The following is a 20,398-nucleotide window of genomic DNA, read 5'->3' on the forward strand; positions in this document are numbered from 1 at the left end:
CGTCTCCATAACTTATCCACGTGAATTGGCTAATGGTGATGACTGTGCTGAAAAAGAGTGTTTTGTAGCTGAGAATTTGCTCTGTCAAATAGAGATATTGTGCTCTTTGTATGCATTAGTTTTCATGGGAATAAATAGGAAGCGTTACTTTTGGAGCAAGCTACTTATGTCACAGCCACAGAAAGTGTCTTCTTCTGACTGCAGTCTCTGCTCATAAACTTTGGCTTTCATACAGTAGCACATGCTGTGCATGTACTAGTTTACATTTTTATCGTCTCTTCGTGTCTTGGTACGCTGATTTTTCTTCAATTCATTTGACAGTTTTCTCTTCTGTGACTATTTGTTTAAAAAGTTCCATTTTGTCAGCTTTGGTTTGCTGTGCAAATTTTCCAGCTGCATATTAAGTGTGTTTTAAGGACATGACAGCCCTGTGCAGAGCTTGGGAAGACTTCTGCCTTTCCGAGGCTTCAAATCTTTTTTCTATTTTTTTTCCTATCAAGTACTTATCCATATACCTTTGCCATTTGTGAGAAAGAAAATTAATAATTTCCCAGTTCTGTTTTAAATATAGTTTATCCTCTTGTTCTGTGGTATGATCCAAGGAAACCAGCTCATTTGGAGCAGGCTGCCCAGAGAGGTTGTGATGGCCCATCCCTGGAGGCCGCTGGGTTGGGTGGGATGGGGTCCTGGCAGCCTGGTCTGCTATTGGATATGGAGGCTGGCAGCCCTGCATGCAGCAGGGGGTTGGAGCTCCATGGTCCTTGAAGTCCCTTCCAACCCAAACTGCTCTGTGATTCTATGATTTGTAATAAAGTAGAATGAACAGAGAGCTGAAATTCTACTGTCAGGCTTCAGTCTGTGCGTGGTCTTTGCGTTGGGCAGGAAGTGGCAGGAGGTGGAGGATGTCATTTTGGAGCAGTCATCATATTGGAAACAAAGCGTCTTTAGAAGGCCATTAGGCTTCCTAAGTAGTTTGTAATTACTCTTTAATACCACAATCAGGAGACTTTCTTGTAGACTTAGGTGAATGTAAAACATAACAGAGTGGATTGCTCTCTCCTTAATAATTCAACATTACAATTTATCTTTAATTTCTCTTATTTAATTGTTTGCATTGTGTGTGATACTTAAACCACTTGCCTTTGTTTTTAATGTAATGGGTCTGCTCCCTGGGTGCTCCTAAGCAATATGCTAATGCAAATAATTTAAAACGTTTCCATCAAAGTCTGCCTGCTGTGTCGTGGCAATTGGCTGGCAGAAATTAGTTGGTTTCAGCTAACTGGCCAAGGAACGTGCAATTAGCTGAGGTAGAACGCACTGTGACTGTAATGCAGTTTTCTCTCTGGTTAACTTTAAAACCGAACTTAACCCAAGCACCGAAGCAATGCTGTATGGCCTGGCTCTGAGAGGGAGCTACCTGCTGAAATAGCTGCTGGTTTGGTGAATTTACAGCAAAACAGTTTTTCAAATGTCTTACTAAAATGGAAGGGTGCTGTCTGCAGAAGTGTGAGCTGTAGTTGGCCACTGGGCTGGTTGCTCTGGAGAAGGTCTGTGTAGTGCAGTGGTACCACTAAGCATGTTAATATTGATTCAGGTGCTGCTGAATGGATTAGCGTTGTCATCATGGCGCTCCAGTTACATCCTGCCATAAACAAACCTGCTGTTCTTAAAATTAATGTTAACTTTGTAAGGATTCCGAAATAGGATTTGCCTAACAATATCTTGTCCTCCCAGAAGGAGAGGTTAAAACTCCTCTGGTCTTATCATTTGAAATGCTGATTCATAGAATCACAGAATGGTCTGGGTTGAAAAGGACCACAACGATCATCTGGTTCCAACCCCCTGTTATGTGCAGGTCGCCAACCAGCAGACCAGGCTGCCCAGAGCCACATCCAGCCTGGCCTTGAATGCCTGCAGGGATGTGGCATCCACAATTGAAATGCTGCTTATTCTGAACAGAACACAGCAAGATTGGGATGTACCCACTCTATCCATCCAAGCGTGGTTACAGAATTGAAGGCATTTGAGCACCAGTGCTTAAGGAGTGATTCGTCAGAGATACACTGTAAAGAAGGATCTATTCTGCTTTGTTTGTGTATCCATATGTGGAGTGTGCAGGAATAGCTTGATTCTGAAATTGCTTTTGTGTTTGAATGGTGAGCATTGATGGATAGAGAAACCCTTGAGTTGTTTGCACGGGTGTATATCTAAGAAAGCAAAGAGAGAATCTCAGAGAACACTCTCCTAATTTTTGTGCACTGGGGCAGCTGGAGGGGAAATTCTTTACAGAGAGAGTGGTGAGGTGCTGGAACAGCTGCCCAGAGAGGTTGTGGATGCCCCATCCCTGGAGGTGTTCAAGGCCAGGTTGGATGGGGCCCTGGGCAGCCTGGTCTAGCATTAGGTGGGATGATTGGTCACCCTGCGTGTGGCAGGGGGTTGGAGCTTCATGATCCTTGAGGTCCCTTCCAACCCTGGCAGTTCTGTGATTCTGTGATTCTGTGTGGCTGAGGAGGCAGCAGTGACTGCTTCATTCCTGTCCTCATCCACTGCTATTTGGAAGTGTGATGCTGCACCTCAGTCCTGTGGTGCTGCAGCCTGTGATGGAGGACAGCCACACGATGCAATAGAGACCTCTGTTTCTTGCAGTTGACTGTGTGTGTGTGTGTTTTTTGTGCGTGATGCTACACTTGTGCCAAACAGCATTATTAGTGGTTGTTTAAAAACAAGCAAGTCCTTGCAAACCAAGTTTGCAATCTTGGTTTCTGCTGCACCCAGATGAGTCTGTTCTTACACTGGTCGTGTTCTGTGCCTATGAGGAAGTGATGGCAGTTCAGCTGCCTGTCTGAGGGACGCAGGCACAGAATGCCTGGTTCGTTTAGGGATTCTTTTTAAAGGAGGTTAGATTCCTAGAGTATTTTTGTATTATTTTCTTGCTAGGAAGGCCTAACTGACCTTCATACTTCACACCACTGCTCTGCCTCTGCATGGCTTTCTTAGCTCGCCCACTATCAGCAAATACGACTTTGCCACATTGATATTTTCCTCCTCCTGGGGCAGAATGGGATGGTTTGGCTGTGGGGAGGGAGTAAGGCACATGAAAATGAGCGACTGCCTGAATCAGCAGCACTGCAACGTGAGTATTGTGGGAGAGATTTCGCTGCACTTGTAACTAAGCAAGCAGAAAGCACTGAGTTTTCTAATGGTGCAGAACTTGAGCTTTGCCTTTTCTTGCTTCTTTCACATTTCTGGCTTCGCGTTTGAAGATAGGTTGTGAAGCTAGGAACCTTTGTTCTTCCATCCGCGCTTGTAAGCCTGAAAGCAGAGCTTTTTGAGGGCTGGAGAGGAGGAATGGGTGTAATTAATTTCCCTCTCATTTGCAGCAGTACAGATGGCTCAATTGAAAATAGATTCTTTCGACTGCAGCCCCGAAGGCCACCAAATTGTTCTCTTTCTGCCTTAATGAGAGAGAGCCGCTGACCAGTGAAAAGACATTTGAGGAAGCAGCCTTTCTGTAAGGCTCAGCATAGCTGGTGCTTCTTTAATATTCCTCACATTTACTCGGAGGTGTCTAACACTTGACCATTTAAAAATTAACCCGCTCGTAACAGCATTTTTCTTTGTGTTGGGTCGTGCTGGTGCACAAGCACCAAAGGAGAGCTGCAGCCCTGTGCTGCCTTTTGCTTCTCCTCCATCCCTCTGTCTACAAAGGGAGGCAGATGCCTTGTGCTGAGGCTCCTAGGGTGCTGTGCTGTACATGGAATGCTGCGAGCATCACACAAGCCAGTCGCCGTTTGTCTGTTGCCATTGAGAGGGATAGAGGAGTAGGCTGAGCTGCCAAGCCTTCTTTGAAGTTTAATTGTCTGTTTGGTACCGGGACACATAATCTTCCATTACAAATCTTATTTTATATGGTAATTGGCTCATTTGCTCTCTGGTTATCAATTGAACTTCTCTACCACAAACATCTGCACTTGCATTGTGTTAATTGATGTGAATACTAAACACTGACGTAGTTAAACTAAAAAATGCCTTTAAAATGCACTTTTGTAATTCATTAATGAGAAAATAAAGGATAATAATAAAGGAAGAGAGCTCTTCTCGTGTTGTTTTCCCTCTGTAAATAGCTTGGCATTTTCTCCGTAAGCCAGAAAAGCAAAGCCATTTTGAAAAAATAATATTTAAAATTCAACTCCTTCATAAAAAATATTTGAGAGTGGATGATAGGATGTCTGGATCAACTCGTGTTTTTGTGGCAGATCTTGTGATTCAGTACTGGGACCCACTTGTGCACGATGCCCCAAGTGGAAGCAGTGCCAGATGCTGAAGATACATGAGGGATTCTGGATGTCTTCATTACACCGTTTAGTTAAAAGTGATTTACATCATAGTACTTTTGATAAAGTAACCCTAGCAAAGGCCATCTTGAGCAGCTGTATTTTGTAGCAAGCACCGCAGCTGATTTTATAGAACTTGTTACGTGTGCCCCTTGTCATCATTGAGTTTCATGGCAGAGCTGCTACGTACAGCAGTTTGTGTCTTCTGACATCATTAGATGGATTGTTCTTTCTAAACAAGTTGTTTACTTTTGATGGTGAATGTTGCTAGCTTGTGTCTGTTAGGATTCCTGTAAATTTAATACATTAGCTGAAGAATTAGTGTCACTTTGAGAAGACTGCTAAGAAAATAGGAATGTTAATCCTTCATGGGGAAATGCTTCCAACTGTTCTGCTCCTATTTTGCAGTCATGGAGGCTCTTCAGAAATTGGAGTGTGTTGTATATCTCTGTGTAGAGAGAGGGAAAGGAAACGAGAGCGCTGATAAAACAGACTGGGCCAAGATTACTCATTAGTTAAAAATGCTGAAGATGAGAGGGCAGTGATCTGCCATAGGCTGGCTCAGAGATCAGCATGGTGCATCCAGGAAAGAGATGAGTTGGGCAAGATGTTTGCCGTAGTAATAACAGTGTTCGTGCTGGTTTTTCAAGTCTGTGGTGATTTGCATGTCTGAGACAACATGCAAATCACCTGTGGGCTGCAAGGATTAGCACAGACCTGAGCAAACACAGGGGGTGACTGAGGGTGGTGTGGGTGATGGGTACCAGAACAGCCTGTGCACACAGGGCTCGTTGGGCTGGCCAAATAAAGGCTGGGAGGTGGGACAGGAGCAGAGAAGAAGCACAGCTCACGCACAGTAAAAATGTCAGGGAAGAACAGAAATTTGAAATAAAAGAATAATTAGCCCCAGTTTCGTCATGACTAAACTCAAGGTTATGGTCGTGGCAGCCATCTGATGTAGATGGTGGGTACAAAAGTACCTGAATCATTCCAAGCAGTTAATGGCAGCTTTGGTAAATTTCTGGAAATGGGTTTCTGGGTGGGTTGGAAGCCACAGGCAGAAGGGCTTCTATGTGAAAGAGTTCAAGCAGTAAATGTGTACCATCCTCCCGTAGTTTCTGGTGTAGGTTTACGTGTGTCTGACAGCTAAGTCATCTTCCTACTCCAGAGGTAAATATTTTCATATTTAAATGTTCTCCTATATAATTTGTAACCTGAACTATGAGGTTTTGGGAGAGCAGCTTGTCTCCAGCTTTCTGATTTGAAAGAAATTAAATCCACCTACCAACCTTTACCAGAAGGAAAATGGATCATTCCGTAGGCAGAATCCAGCACAAAGTAGGATTTCTTATTCCCTAGCATGAGATAAACACCACTGATAAGTGAAGTGTGCAGAGTATTTGCCTGAACTCCGTAGCCCTTCTGTATTGACTTTGGTTGATAAATATTAAAGGGCAGAGGCTGCTTTTCACTCTTCTGGAACTTAAACAATCAGACCCGCCAACGTAAGTCAGCAAATTGCCCTCATGTCAGCGAGTTTAATAAAAACAAATAAATTTGTGCACATTCTTCATAGTAGCTGGTATTCAAATTCTGTGTGCCTGCAGACAGCAATTCTTCCTCCCACCGAGCTGCAGAAGCTTCGAGTCCTCATGCACAGCCAGATGCTCCTTCATGGCACACTTTTCTCCAAAGGTTTTGGCCATACCTGTGCACTGGGTGCTTTGGGGATTGTGTTACCAAAGGCTTTGTTGAGATTTTATGGCTTTTAAAGTTCTTGAGTTCAGTTCATCTCATTCTGAATATAAAATCGTTTTTAAAAGCAGCCAACACCTGGAGGTGACAGCTTTGTGTTGTATGTTCTTACAGGAAGAACCTTTCTGATTTACTGAATACATATTGCTGGTCACACCTGCCTGTAACACATGACTCAAAGCAGTCGGTATTCGAGGAAAGTTTCATCTTGGTTTTATGTCCATTGGTTTTAAGAAGTCTTTATTACGTAGTTTTGCCTTTTGTATGTAGTAACGCCATCTCTTGTCTGTCTTCTGTTTTATTTTCAGTTCCTCCTGAGTTTCTGAAGCGACCTGCAAACATTTATGCTCATGAATCTATGGACATTGTCTTTGAGTGTGAAGTGACTGGAAAACCTACTCCAACTGTGAAGTGGGTCAAGAACGGAGACGTGGTGATTCCAAGTGACTACTTCAAAATCGTTGTAAGTGTGTAGTCAGTCTTGGGCACTGTAAGCTACTGACTTGACTCTTAGTCCTGTGATTTAGATGTCATACTGAGGAACGTGGCTTAGTGGGAAATATTGGTGCTAGGTGGACTATTGGACTGGATGATCTTGGAAGCCTTTCCAAACTCAGTGATCCTATGGTTCCATGATACATATGTGTGGAAGCCAAGCCTTTTCACAGTACCAGCTTCCTATTTTCATTCTATCCATGTTGAAGCCTGGAAGAATTAATTAGTTGCTCGAATTCTGCAGTGCTCTGTAATTCAGTCATTTTGCTGAAACACTGAAATATGCAGCTGATATTGTCTGAGTCTGTTTCTTGATAGCTTAGGCTTTCCGTGAGAGACAGGGGCATGCATGATGACAAAACACAAATTGTTGGTTGCACCTGTTGAAATGTGAGCTCACTGTGAACACCGACTGGGTTTGCTACAGTCAGCTGTGATTGATGAAAATTACAATTTCAAACAGGAATTTAAATATAAATAGAACCGAGTTGTGGATCGTGAGTTTTGGCACACCGGTGCTTCGGGTGGGGAATTTTAGATGTAGTGAAAGTCATTACTGAGGCATAGCTTAGAACTTAATGGCTGTATAATTATGTATACCTGAGGTTGTAGAATTGTAACAGTGAGTTATGTGGTTATGTTCAGTTCTTAAAATATCATAAAAATGGCTGTGGGAATGTTATGACTTGCCAGTGATATGTGATGCTAGAAAATGATAGCCATTAGTAGGAGCTTCTGCTGCTTTTTGATGCTGTATAATTTGAGGATTCAGTGTAAAAGAGATGAAATCTGACGGGAACTCAAAATACACTTCTGTATTTTACTGTTCAGGAGTTTCTCCTATCATAGAAATGTGTGATAAAACACCATTGTTTTTGCAATTGCAAAACATTTTTAAATGTTGCATTTATCCTTTGCTCCTCAGAAAGAACATAATCTGCAAGTATTGGGTCTGGTGAAATCAGATGAAGGATTCTATCAGTGCATTGCAGAAAATGATGTTGGAAATGCACAGGCTGGAGCCCAGCTGATAATACTGGACCTCGGTAAGATAAACAGTGATGTTTTAGTGCCTAAGGATGGAGGGGGGAACAATTGCAGGGGGCCTTTTCTGCATGACACGTTATCTGTAACTCAGCTCCACTAGGGGGATTTTTTGAATCATCTGAGGGATTCAGTGTCATCTCACCACGCACTTACAGTTACTTAGGAGAACTGAAGGGTTCTGCAGGGCTCACCTTGCATTTTGAAATTTGTCTTGGAAATACTTGGTGCATTAAGAAACCACAGCCATAAATCTGAAAAATTAATTGTATGCTGAGATTTTGAAAAATATCCAAATGGAAAACTATCACTGCAATTACAAAACTGAAAAAAAGTCCTTATGGAGCACACAACAAATGAAGTATTCTACACCAAAGTCATTCCAATGTTAGGAGCTTTTTTCTACTACCAGTTGAAAACGAAATAAAGTAGGAGTGAGCTGTGTCATTTTGGCAGGCTGTGACTGCACAACAGTTTGTTGAGGTGTAGCTGCAACTGAAGAGAAATATTTGTTACTGTGCTCCAGTAAGTGGAATTACTAATAATGCTCACCTTTTTGTTACTGAAACGTGCAATTTCCTGCATTACATATTTCAAATGTTAAAAGAGGATAATTATTGTTATGGTAAAAGAGGTACTGCCTTCCACAAAAATTGGTAGTACTGTAGCATCAGCTTGCTTTGATCTTTCAGGTCACATTGCTCTTGAAAATAGTTTATAAGAACATAAGGTGGAAAAACAGTAGTAAGAGTGACAAAGAAAATAAGTCAGACAAGAAAATACTAATGGTGTACATTTTCTACTCAATGCTGCTCCGTTTTTTTTGGATGCTGTTTCAAAATTACAGCTTCTTGTGTGTTTCTCCATTTACCACAAAGCTTTTGGATGGAAAGATTTAGCACCTAGGTCTGATCAGAGGCATGATAAAACTTCACTCTTGAAATTTTAACAGATGTGAAGCTGCTAGACCTGGTATTGGCATTCAACGTACAGAGAGTAAACTGTTACGAGTGTGCCATAAAGAGAGATTTTTCATTTCTTGTCTGGTTGTTCTGTACAGTAGTTGTGCACTTCTAACTTCTTCTGAATTCTGCTTTGGATACGGGTATGTTTCATTGATGGCTGAGGACATGCATGTATTTCAACAACAACGTGGGGAGCGAAACTGGATTCAGCAGCTTGAATACTCACAGCCCTGGGATTCTGACCTCCCAGTGGTGCTGGGTGGCTGGATCCAGCAATGGCCTACTGTCACCACGTTGCCAGAAAAATTATTAAAAGTAATTTTATTTCTGCTATATGTATGAATCACCTGAGTGGTTTCCAAATCATTCAGGCGGAAGCATTATTCCATATTTTTTTGAGTTTGAAAAATATTGAATAATTAATGTACCTGGGTTTTGAAGCCCTGCCAAAGTTTCTACTTTTACCCAGTTCCCAATAGTGGTTTATAAATGATTGTTACTGTTATTATTTTAGTTCCTGTGGTCTCACTCTTCTTCCTTTCCCTCCCCCTGTTTTATGCCCAATGGTTTCTCCTTCCTGTTCTACTCTGGCAACCTGTCCTGTTATACTAAAGGACTGTGCCTTATAATGCTGTCCTTTTTCTTTTGCATGCTGCCAAAGGATTATGGATGCAGTGTTGATGGAGTCTCGTATTAGGTGTAAAAATGCACCCAAGAAGTCAAATTATTCTCTTACATGGCCTGCAGTGTTTTTAACAATGCACTCCCAGTGTAACGCTGATGCATATTAGTTGTTGCTCTCCAGCAGTAGAGATGATCACATGGTACATCACTGAAAGTACATTTATTTTTTTTTTGCTATTGAATAGTGACATAACAAGTCATGTAATTAGGCATGAATATGCTGTGTCTTATTCAGTCCTGATGTATGAAAAGTGGTACGATATATTCAGTCAAAGAAAAAATGGATATTTGAGATCTTATTTTAGCACCTTGTCACAATATGTGAACGGTGAAGATGGAAAGATAACTCAGGGAGAGTGAAAGCAGGATATATACTTCAGTTCTTTCACAACATCTAGCTTGGTATAGAAATAAAACCCACTAAGTTGAACAAAAAAGATTCTGCATACTTCGATCATTAAATCAGAAATCTATTTTTCTTGAATTCCACACCTGATGATGAGAATTAGCTGCCTTGGCGATTTGAAAAGTAATTTCAGTGAAGAAATGTTGATTATGTTTTCGCTGAAGTTATTCTTCCCAGTTAGCAGGCTGTCCCTTCCCTTTCTGTTCTGTTTTCTCCTTCCTAAATGGAACTGGGAAACATCTGGACTGTTTACATGCAGGTAATAGCTCTCTCAGTTGCCTTGTCAAGTCGACCTTTAATAAAGTAAATTTGTATTAGAAAGTAGAAGCCTTACGGTTTGTCCCACAGCCAGGCCACATGAATTCTTTATGTTGAAGAAATGGACCGAGACTATTTGTGGGCATCTATAAATGGAGTACAGCATTGATTATGATATAATTGCCAGCGAGGAAGACGACGTTTGGCTGCCGTGGGGGTGAATGCAAGCAGTTGGAAAAGGCACTCAGGCTCTGAGGGAGATGGTCTGAAAAAGGTTAAATAGAATTAAACCAATGAAAGTGTTCTCCATTTGCACTTTGCATATTGGATCAGGTCTTAATTGTCTTTTCTGTGTTTCATCCTGAACCTTCATTTAGAAATCGACTCGTGTTGGTTTGTGCTGCCTGGAGGGCTGCTGTCGCCTGCTGGAAGGGCTGCTGAGTGTCTGGAAGTAGAATATCACATTATATTGTCTTCAGTCTTCGGTGGTAGCATCATTTTTAAATATAGTAGGCATAAAATACATAATATGCTTCTCTGCTGTAACAAGAGGCTTTCAGTATTTAAACACTGGCTTCAGAGGAAGCACTGTTTTGATTCTTCATATAACATAGTGACCCAGAGCTGTGTGCATGCAGACAATTGTTGGTCAGGCACAAGTTTCTTTTGGGTTGGTTTGTTTTGTATTTGTGTGGAATTCTGAAAAGCTTGCAATGTATGCAGAGGGGATTAATGGAAAATCATAACAGAACTGACTGGCAATAGACACGAGGGCCATCTGAAGGCTCACTGGAGTGGCTGCTTTATTTTCAAATTCTGTAGTTCTGCCAATAAGTTTAGAAGACAACTACCTAAAGACAGGGAATTTCTACCTGATTTCTGTTTTGAAAGTAATGATTATTCTCTGGTGGGTCACAATCTGACCTCATCAGTTTTCCAATGTATGGATGCTAACATGCTCGCTGAATCATAACAAAGCTATTTCCTGTTGTCCTTTTTACAGCATTATTTTGTGTGAACTTGTGGCTGTGAGAACCTCAGTAATGGATACATTTGGGTTTTCGTTGTGGAGGTTAAATACTAGTGACAAGACTGAAAAATTCAGGCAGGACCTGTAGCCTGGCCTTTTCCAATGGAGCTGGCGTTGCTGAGAGTTGCCGATTGGGAATTGAAAAAAGAACAGGTGGCAGTAAGTAAAAGGAGGTGCCTCTGGGGAGGGAGGCAGATGGTTCCCTGTCACCCCCGTGTGATGGGCGTTTGACAAGTACTCAGGCACCAAAAAAAGGAGTGATTATTGAGTGCTGTATAAAGAAAAATCATTGACTGTAAACAAATATGCCATGTTATTTAGAGAACGGTTTCAAAACATGAGTTGAGATGCAATTCATCATCTTCAAAATTCCGAAGTAAGCATAGTGCACTGAGTGAATTCGTACTTCTGCATTGCAAAAGTTGGCGTCTGCCATTCTCTGCCATCTTTGGGGGTTGGACAGGCCTGAGGTCCTCAATGGAGTGAGTTGAATGGTGCCGGTATCCAGTTGTGTGCCACACCACAGTTGTTTATACTGGAACTTCCCATCTCTTTAAACTTCAGATTTCCTTGAAAAACAGTCCATAGCCAAGAAAGGATGTTCTGCATGTGAATTAATCTTACTAGCATGGAGGAGAAATTGAGGAGTCTGCATGGAGACGCAGAGCTGTGAGGCCATTGGGATTGCAGAGATGCATCGGGATAGCTTCACAGGATGGAGGGTGAAGAAGCAAGCATGATACTTGTGCTGTGTGTGCTGACTGACACGAACACTTACAGCCTTGTTTTGGAGAGGATGGTGAGCCAGTCAACAATTTCTGTGTAAGGATCAGAACGTGGAAGGGCAACATTTTCACGCATCTAAAAATAAAAAAAAAAAGCTAATATCAGTCTGACCAAATAATCGAGAGAAAGTGATAGATGAAGACTTCTTTACACAACTGGAGAAAGTCTCATGATTGCAGCCCTTAGGGTTTATGGAGTTATCCTTCACCATGTATTATGTGCTGGAAAGGCAGCTTGGTGATGTGGCAGCACACGCAGGGGGGTTCTGGGGCTTATTGAAAGATTTTTTGATGCAAATTTATCTGTGTCTGACTAGATGAGCAGTGGTGGTGATGTGTTGGGCCTGCCTTTCTGGGACGGAAAAGGATAAGTGCAATTACAGAGCTCAGAGCAGACTTGGTAGCAGCCATCATGAGATGCTTGAATTTGGGCTTGTAGGAGAAGTGGGCAAAACAAGTAGCAGAATTACATCTTTGGACTTCAGGGCAAAGCATTCTGCTAGGAGATTTACGTGGCCAGGAGAGCAACAAGGGATGAAGAAGGAGCTCCAAATTGAGTAGGAACAAAGAAAGAAAGTACTTAGAAGTTGGAAGCTAACACAGAAAACTGAGGGATGTTGCCTGGATGTGTGCAGGGATGGAACTAAGACATCAGCTGAAAGTAGAGCTGTTTTGAGGAAACTTTGGGGACAAATCCCTCTGGATGTTGAGGGTAAATAAAGGAGATACTGATGACTGGGAAAATCCAGCATGGATTACCAAGGGCAGATTGCCCCTGACTGTTTTGACAACCCCCTAAGGTGAAATGGTTGACCACGTGGTCGAAAGGAGAGGAGTGGATATATCCTATACACAATCTCCCATAGCATGTCTGCAGCTGAATGAGAAATCTGGCCTGGAGGGCTGGGCAGTGCCATGTGCTGGGCTGCCTGCCCCAGCAGGCTCTCAGCATCATAGCCAGTGGTGTGAAGGCATTTTTGGGTCTTAATACTGGGATGGAGAGGGTTTTCTGTCATTATCTGTGATGGGATGATGGGCAGAGAACAGCCTCAGGCAGTTTGCAGGTTGTGCAGCCGACTGGGAGGAGTAGAGAGAGGGACCTCACAGGCTGCAGAAGTGGCTGCCAGGAGCCCTGAAGGCTGTGAAACCTCCATTCCTGGAGCTGTTGTAGACAATACCTAAAGGAGACCCTGAGCAACCTCATCCAGGATGTCTCTGGTTCAAGCAGGGGTCGTCTCTTGTGATCTCTTCTTGCTAGTAGTATTCTATTATTCAGAAAGCATCAGTCTGAGAGGTGTGAACAGCCCCATTTATCTTTGTTTATATTCTTAAGTCAAATTAGGACTATTTAGTAGTATGTATTTTTCTGCTGATCTCCTTATGAGAAATTTGAAAGTGTGCTATTGGAGGCACAGTTTGATGCTGAAAACCAAATTTGATGAAAGTGTACCACCACTCGGGTTGCACTGTGTGATATTAATTCCTCCACTGAATTGCCTTATGTGAATCTTAATTCTCAGAGAGTTTTGAAGACATCATTTATTGACTTAAAATTCGTATTCTCTTTGTGTAATTGAATTCTGTGCAGGACTACTGCTGTATGAATAATTTCATGTCGTGCTGATACTTTTCTGCCAGCTTTTGGCCACGAGCTCTCTGAAGTCTCATAGCAATGCATGTGAGGTTACAGCACTCCTGGTAGGGGTTGGGGCTTGCCTGACCTGCAGCATGGTGGAGAACATCAGAAACACAGCCTGTGTTTTCTGGAGTCGGCGCGTTTCAGCTGGGGCTGTGCCAGAAGTACATTTCTATGCTGCAGTGGCGTTTTTGATGGAGGTTCCTTCAGGCTGACCCAGACTCAAGATTTCCCAGCCACCGGATTCCGGATGCTCACAAACTATTTCAGCTCCAGCAGCTCAATGCTGGTTGAGAAGAGCTCTAGCTTTGGCTGGATTTTCACATTCTCAGTAGTCAAAACTCGGATGTAACTTCTCTGTGAAGGAGGATCCTTTATACAGATGGAGTGTGCTGACTCTTCAACCATGAAATATAAACAGCACAATTCAGAATGTTATTTGTTAAGGCTCTCTGAGTTTTTGAATCTGCAAGCAATGATTCAGGCACAGAAAAACAGGTGACATTGAAGCAGCTTGCAGTCTCTGCAACAAATGTTCCCCAAAAGAGGAAGCAATACATCAAGGAGGTCTACTACTTAAAATAAAAAGCTGTCAGTGCATTGCTCAAGGCAGTGTGTTTTATTGCTGAAAGACAGGATTTCCGTGCACTTGCTAAGACAGAAGAACACAGAGAAGTAAGTGTTAGTGCTTCTCATGGCAAATGTTCTGATCTTGGGAGAGAACGCTTTTGATTCACAGCATCATATTTAACACTACGGGAAGTAATTTTTATTACGGCTGACCGCTGCAGTGATTGAAAGCACAGCCATGTAGAATTGCATGCCAGGAGACACCACTGCTCTCTGTGCACTTGACTGATGCCAGGGATGGGGAAAATAAGCCTGAATTTTGGGGCAGGCTTCTCAAAGTCTTTAAATTATCACAGAAAGTAGAGACTGGATATGTTTTAATTTCTAAGCTTAACCTCTCTTGCTTCAACTCTTCAACTTGCTTTTCTGTCTTCCAGCTTGTAACTCTCCTTCAGAGGATGATTGCTCCCTTCTTTTTTTTTTCTTTTTTCCTCTCTGCATCACTGTGGGCTCATCTCAGCTTGTGATCTGTTATCACAGACATAAGATCCCTTTTTGCTTAACTTGTCGAGTGACGAATCTTTGCTGTTTTCAGGCTGTTTCTCCACTTTGACAACATGCTTTGAAATTCTAAACATGCCCTTCAGTGTGCTTGCAGCCCTCCTGGCTTTGCATTCATATAAATATCACAAGTATTTCTCTAAGCTATCATCTGGGCTGGTTAAAGAAAAAAAAAAAAGTCAAACTAAAAGTATATGTATTGAATCATATAGAAGCCTGCATACCCTCCCATACATCCAAGCTCAGTATCACTTCTCGTTTTGACACTGAAGCATTGAGAACTGTTCTGAGGGTGATTTTTTCCAACTAAAAGTGGTTATGAATCCACTTTTGTAGCAGCCTCATCTGGAACGTATTTGCTTGTTTTTGGAAGTGTCCTGAGAGGCAAAGTCCAAAGCCTTATGTAAATCAAGATATATGAAATACTCCACATTTTCCGTGTCTGTGGGTTCCATTATTCTGTCGTAGGAGGTAAATGCCATTTCTTTTTGATAAATGTTGGCTTCTGCTGAAAGAAATACAAAAATTGGCACCAACAGGCTTGTTTGTGCTCTGACTCGAAAAAGTTGTACTTTTGGGTATTTTCCATGTATAAGCAGTAACATAAATTTGATGGCTGCCCTTTGCCTGGTTCGAGCCCCGAGGCAGCTCTCGTGTTCAGGACCTATTTGGGGTGATTTCACAGATATCAAATGCAACCTCTCAGGCTCTTTCACATCTTAAAAAGATAATTTAAAAAGTATTTTGTATGCAGCCGCATGCTGTGAATCAGGAGTGTTTAGTATTGTTTTCAAGGTGATACTGTAAATATTTTGTCAATCCTTGTAGTTACAGAGCTGAGACTGTGGAGGAACTTAGAAAACACGCAGGTTATTGCGGATGAAATGTCAGAGCAAGAAGGAAAAAAAGCCATCTGAATCAAAGGGAAGGGCTCCATCGGGTATTCTTCCTGAAACTTGTTCTACTTTTTCACTCATAAAAGAAGTGTCTTTGTGTTCTTTCTGTCTGGTACAATTTTATGTGTCTTAATGCAAGGAAAATCAGAAGGGGTCCCTGTGGTTCCGTGAGTGGTGTTCAGAAGTCTAGCAGAGAAGAAATGATTTGTGGATTGAAACTGAGCTGCAAGCCCTGGTAGCCAGGAATTCAGATTTTCTGCAAAGAAGAAAAAGTACTCAAAAATTGGATTGCAGATCTCCGGGGATAAGAGCAAAGTAATGAGCCCTGACAGCTGCTCCGTGCCTCGTGCACCCACTGCTGCTGGCTCAGAACCTGGGGGGGGATTGGGAGACTGCTGGGGCCTGCATGGGGAGAGAATGCAAAAAGCAGGAGGAGAGAAACTCCTCTGAGGTGGGGATCCCTAGGGACAGGGCTAGCAGGGGGATTGCCTATCCTCTGGAGGGATCCCACATTTGTCTGTCCTGTATCAACACGTAGCTGTGTGGGTTTTCATTCAGCAGACCTTAAGGCTGTTTAATGAGAGCACCCCCATTCAAACAGAGTTTGTCACGCTTTGTCAAAAATTGTTTTTTAGATTTAGAAGACAGGACAGAATGTTATGGGGTTATGATATTTGAGCTAGATAGCTTCTCTGTGATGTATGCCATTTAGCATAATTGGGCTGCTCAAGGGCAGTTATCGTGTTATAAAATCCAAGGCATTTCCTCATACAGCACTGCACGTGAGCTCTGTTCTTCTGTATGCACACATATCTACATATATAAAAACATGTGCATGCATAAATCATCATTTTTTTAAATGAAAAAAAAACCCCAGGGTCCTGTAGATAAAAACCCCAACAGCAATGAATGCAGCAGATCTGACCCCACTACTGCGTGCATAATGAAGTTCTTAAAAACGATGACAGTGCTGTGTTAAAAGTAGGGGAATGATTTCCAAACTTGCTGTCTCAGTCCCTGTCTGAAAATATCAAAATGGCTCCGTCTGAATGATAGCTGAACAGCTTGTAAGGCTCATTTTGAAAATTGTGCTTGAGGAACGTAAACAGCATCTGAAAGCTCAAACTGACTTCAGACAGTGTTTTGTAAAACCAAAGCCAAAGCATGGGAATATTTTGCTACTGGCTGTGTACACTTTATTGCTAATTTTCTGTAAACATAGCAGTATGTTCTCCTCTTTAATGCTGGAAGCCTTTTCTTCATGTTAATTTTGATTTTAATTTACATTGCTTAGCTAGTCTTCCTCCATGAAAATCACCACTATTGCTGCTCATGGCTGCATGTATGTTCAGCGTTGCGGAAAGAAGTTTTAATTCAGTTAGATTCCTTCCTTGCTTCCATCCCCGTTAAGAAATGACCCTTTTCAAGGTCCCCACTTAGGTGTGGTTCTTTTGGGAAGTCCAACTCATTGATGCACACCCCAAACTTCTCACATTTGAATTAAAAATAGAGCCCAAACTAGTTCTCGCATTCGGTGGACTATTCATGTTTAAAGCTGGCGTGTACTGCAAATGAATTGCTCTAATTTAGCTTAAATTAGTAATAGATTAATATTTGTCGGTGCATGGTGAAAGCAGGAAGGCATTGCAGAGTTTATAGGATGCTTTGATTGTGCTTATTCGTTTTCATTTCTTATTTTATGACCGTATTTACAGTTGACTTGGCACAGAAATTTGAAAGCTCATGAGGAAATGCAGATGAGATGGACTGCTCCGTGACTTCTTACATCTGGGTGTGCTCTGCACGAGTAGGGGAGTTGAACTCAGTGATCCTTGTGGGTCCCTTCCAACTCAGGATGTTCTGTAACTATGAAATACAGGTCGTGGTGATTGCAGTTGGGCGATGTATCAGCTCTTTAGTTTTATTATGAGTAAAATTAATGATTAAAAGGCACTTGTGTTCAAAGAAATTATATGTCATATTGTAAAGAGGGGCAGTTCATAGGAAATATTAGGTGCAGGCAGACAGAGCTTGCAGTAGCAAAAAGCTCTGCTGCGTTTTGAGGAACACTCAACAGATATTAATAGATGTTCCTACCCTTTATCTATCCTGTATCTATTATAACCCAGAACAAGTGGAGAGAAATAGAAAGGTGCTGTACGACACCTGAGCATCGCTGGTCAGGCAGTAGTTGAGCTTGGACAACGGTGGAAGAGGATGAGAGGGTTTGATCTCTTGTGTTAAATCATTCTTCCAGGTTAGCTTGAACATATAGAGCTTCTCAGTTCAATAGCTAAAGCTTTGGTTTTTTTGACGCCTGAATGTCTAATAGACACAAATAACTTCCTCTAATATCACTTACCACATCCACCAATTTCCTTTCCTGTTTATCCCCTTTCATTGTATACAACTGTTGTTTTTATCAGCTGCCTTACCAGCTGACGTGCTGTCAGCAATCCATATTGCCTGAAACCAGAACTGTGTGCCGCTCTGAACTGATGTTCAGCAGAGGAGAGTGCGTTCGATGTGCCCATCTCCAGGTGTGAAGTGGCGGTGGCTGTTTCCCTGCTACTGGCCTGTAGGTGTTGGATGAAAACAAAAGTTATCGTGGTGAAAAACATCAGCTGGAAGTGGAGAGGGCTTTCTCTGTGTTGCAAAGGTGGTTGTTTTTAGGGTTTTTTGATGATTCTTTTTAAGGTGAAGAGGATAATAGGAAGAATGAGCTCTGGCTTGATATCTGTTATGACCTCTGAGGGCAGTTCCATTATTATTCACAAACAAGGCTGTGAAGATTGACAGAAGTAGCCTTAATTTGTAAGTGATCCTAGCTTCATGTTGTACAGGAAAATATCAGATTGTGTCAGTTTCACACCAGAGGGAGGGAACAAACGTATGGATATGGTCTTAATTGGTTGCTAATATTTCAGAGTTGCTAAATTATACAGTAATATCAGGGACAGCTGAATGTTATTTGGAGAAAAAGAAAAAAGGATTGGCTTTCAGTTTGGTTGCATGTGTAATAGGATTTGTGAGGTTGAATAGCTGAACCTAGGAGAAGACTTGCTTCTGGTGTCTCATATTTTCCCAGCTGTGTTGACAATATATCCCAAAGAAGCCTATGTTTCTCATACCGTATGGGAATTAAATAAATCTAACAATTAAAGATGGCTTTCATTTTTTAATAATATGCATTGAAATTTGCCTAATTTCTGTATTGAAACCAACTGCCAATTGTCAGTGTTCTCACTGCATTAGAAAGAATCCTGATGGAGCATTTCATTGCATTGATTGTTTTCCTTCCTTTCCCTTCTCTTCGCCCACCAAAAAAAGGAGCCTGATAACTGCAGGGAGACAGACTTCAAAAGACAAATGGATTCTGCATGGCTTTCCTGTTGACGTGTTATTACTGAAGGTGCTAAAGGAAAATAATGAGAAACAGACAAGTCATACCTGGGTTCACTTTTCTTAGTCGTAAGTCACAGGGCTAATAGGTGCTCCTGTATTTCAGTGGTAGATGCTTCACCTTCGGATTCAAGTCTGTATGCTGAATTCTCAAACATTCTGATACCTCATCTAGTTGCTGTAAAAACCACATCTGATGTAACCTGTGATAAGCAAGAGTAGGTACATGCAGTTGTTAACAGTGCAAACAAGTAGTTGAATCTGTGGGTCTTTGAGGAAGAAACTAACAGAAACAATTAAAAGTTTGACATAGGAGTTCAGTCTCATCTGTTGAAACTTCAGCTTGTCAGAGTTGTTGCTGCAGAGCTCCTTGGAGCATCAGCAGGCCCACAACTGAGGGAAATGGCATTTCACATCCAACCAGCAGAGAACGCCATGCAGGCTGGCCTTCAGGTAAACCTGTGTGCACCATTGCCACCTCTGGATCAACACGTGTCAGTGGGAGACAAGAACCCAGTTGTATCCTAGGTGGGGAGATGGGCTCTATATCCAGAGGTAACTTGGAGGAATGTCGTGGTCATTTGAGTAAAATACTTTGGTAATGCTTCATTTTAAACAAAGTTACCCAAAGGAAGTAGGGCAGGAGCAGGGATTCCACCTGGAGGATGAATGGCTGCGGCTTCAGGATGGATGGCTGTCTTTTAATTTGGGCTGCTAACGAGAAATGAAAGAGAGTGAGTGATGAACCTCTTAATGGAAAAAGCATCCTCAAATAGGCAGCTAGTATGGTGGGATCGTGATTTTCATATTTTGGTACTGCTCTGCTATCAAAGCAGTGATTTTGTCCTAAACCTGCTTTGTCGGAATAGTTACCTTTACCCATTTGTAGTGTTCACCACATCAACAGCAACTGTGGTCCTGAGTATGCAAACAGTAAGAGAAAACTGGAAAACACAGCCCTCCTCCCCCCCAAAAAAAAGATGAGCATGGCAGTGGAGGCATGGTGGAGTGTTTCTCTCATTGCAATAGAAGGAGCAACTGGCTGAGCCCCAGCTAAACTTCTGGCCAAGGGAGCAGCCTTGCCTCACTCCTGAGACAGGCAGAAGGCTCCACGTGGTGTGTGAAGGAATGCCTTCCAAAATATGAGTGGTGGTTTTATTTGTTGCTATTCCAGAAGGAGCTTCACTCAAATGTAGCACGTTTGCTGTTGGAGTAAAATAATTGCTATCCTGTTAGGAGATGTTAAGAAATTATGGCTTATTGGTGCAGACTCCGCTGTTCTAAAGAGACTTTAATTCTGCATAGAGGCCCAGCTGATGAGTATTTGCATTAACCTGAGCAGGGTTATGGGCTGCGTTCAGGTGCGTTTGTACTGCCTTGGGTCCTCCATGTGTGTTGTGTTTAGGATTTTTGACTCCTCGGTCTCTCATTTTGCCATACGTAGTTATGCTTTCAATTCCTTTCCAGTAATAAAATCCGTTTAAAGGTAGTTAGCTTTAAACTCCTTGGGGATGGATTGAGATCTGGTTGGCTTCTTTCCCTCTTTTTTTCACAGTGTGAGTCTCGTGATCCTAATG

At 42.1% G+C, this 20,398-nt stretch overlaps 1 protein-coding gene across 7 annotated transcripts in view; it reads left to right on the forward strand.

Moving 5' to 3' along the window:
* NEO1 (neogenin 1) overlaps positions 1 to 20,398 on the forward strand; it is a 178,392-nt gene that overhangs the window by 102,228 nt on the left and 55,766 nt on the right. For all 7 annotated transcript variants that reach the window (XM_090148621.1, XM_090148627.1, XM_090148623.1 and 4 more), the window contains exons 6-7: positions 6,398 to 6,552; positions 7,510 to 7,630. In XM_090148621.1, coding sequence (XP_090004747.1) covers positions 6,398 to 6,552; positions 7,510 to 7,630 — 276 coding nt within the window. The remainder of the gene's footprint in view (positions 1 to 6,397; positions 6,553 to 7,509; positions 7,631 to 20,398) is intronic.

Source organism: Phasianus colchicus, chromosome 12 (genome assembly GCF_987193195.1).
Source record: "Phasianus colchicus chromosome 12, bPhaCol1.hap1.1, whole genome shotgun sequence".
NCBI classification, from domain to species: Eukaryota; Metazoa; Chordata; class Aves; order Galliformes; family Phasianidae; genus Phasianus; species Phasianus colchicus.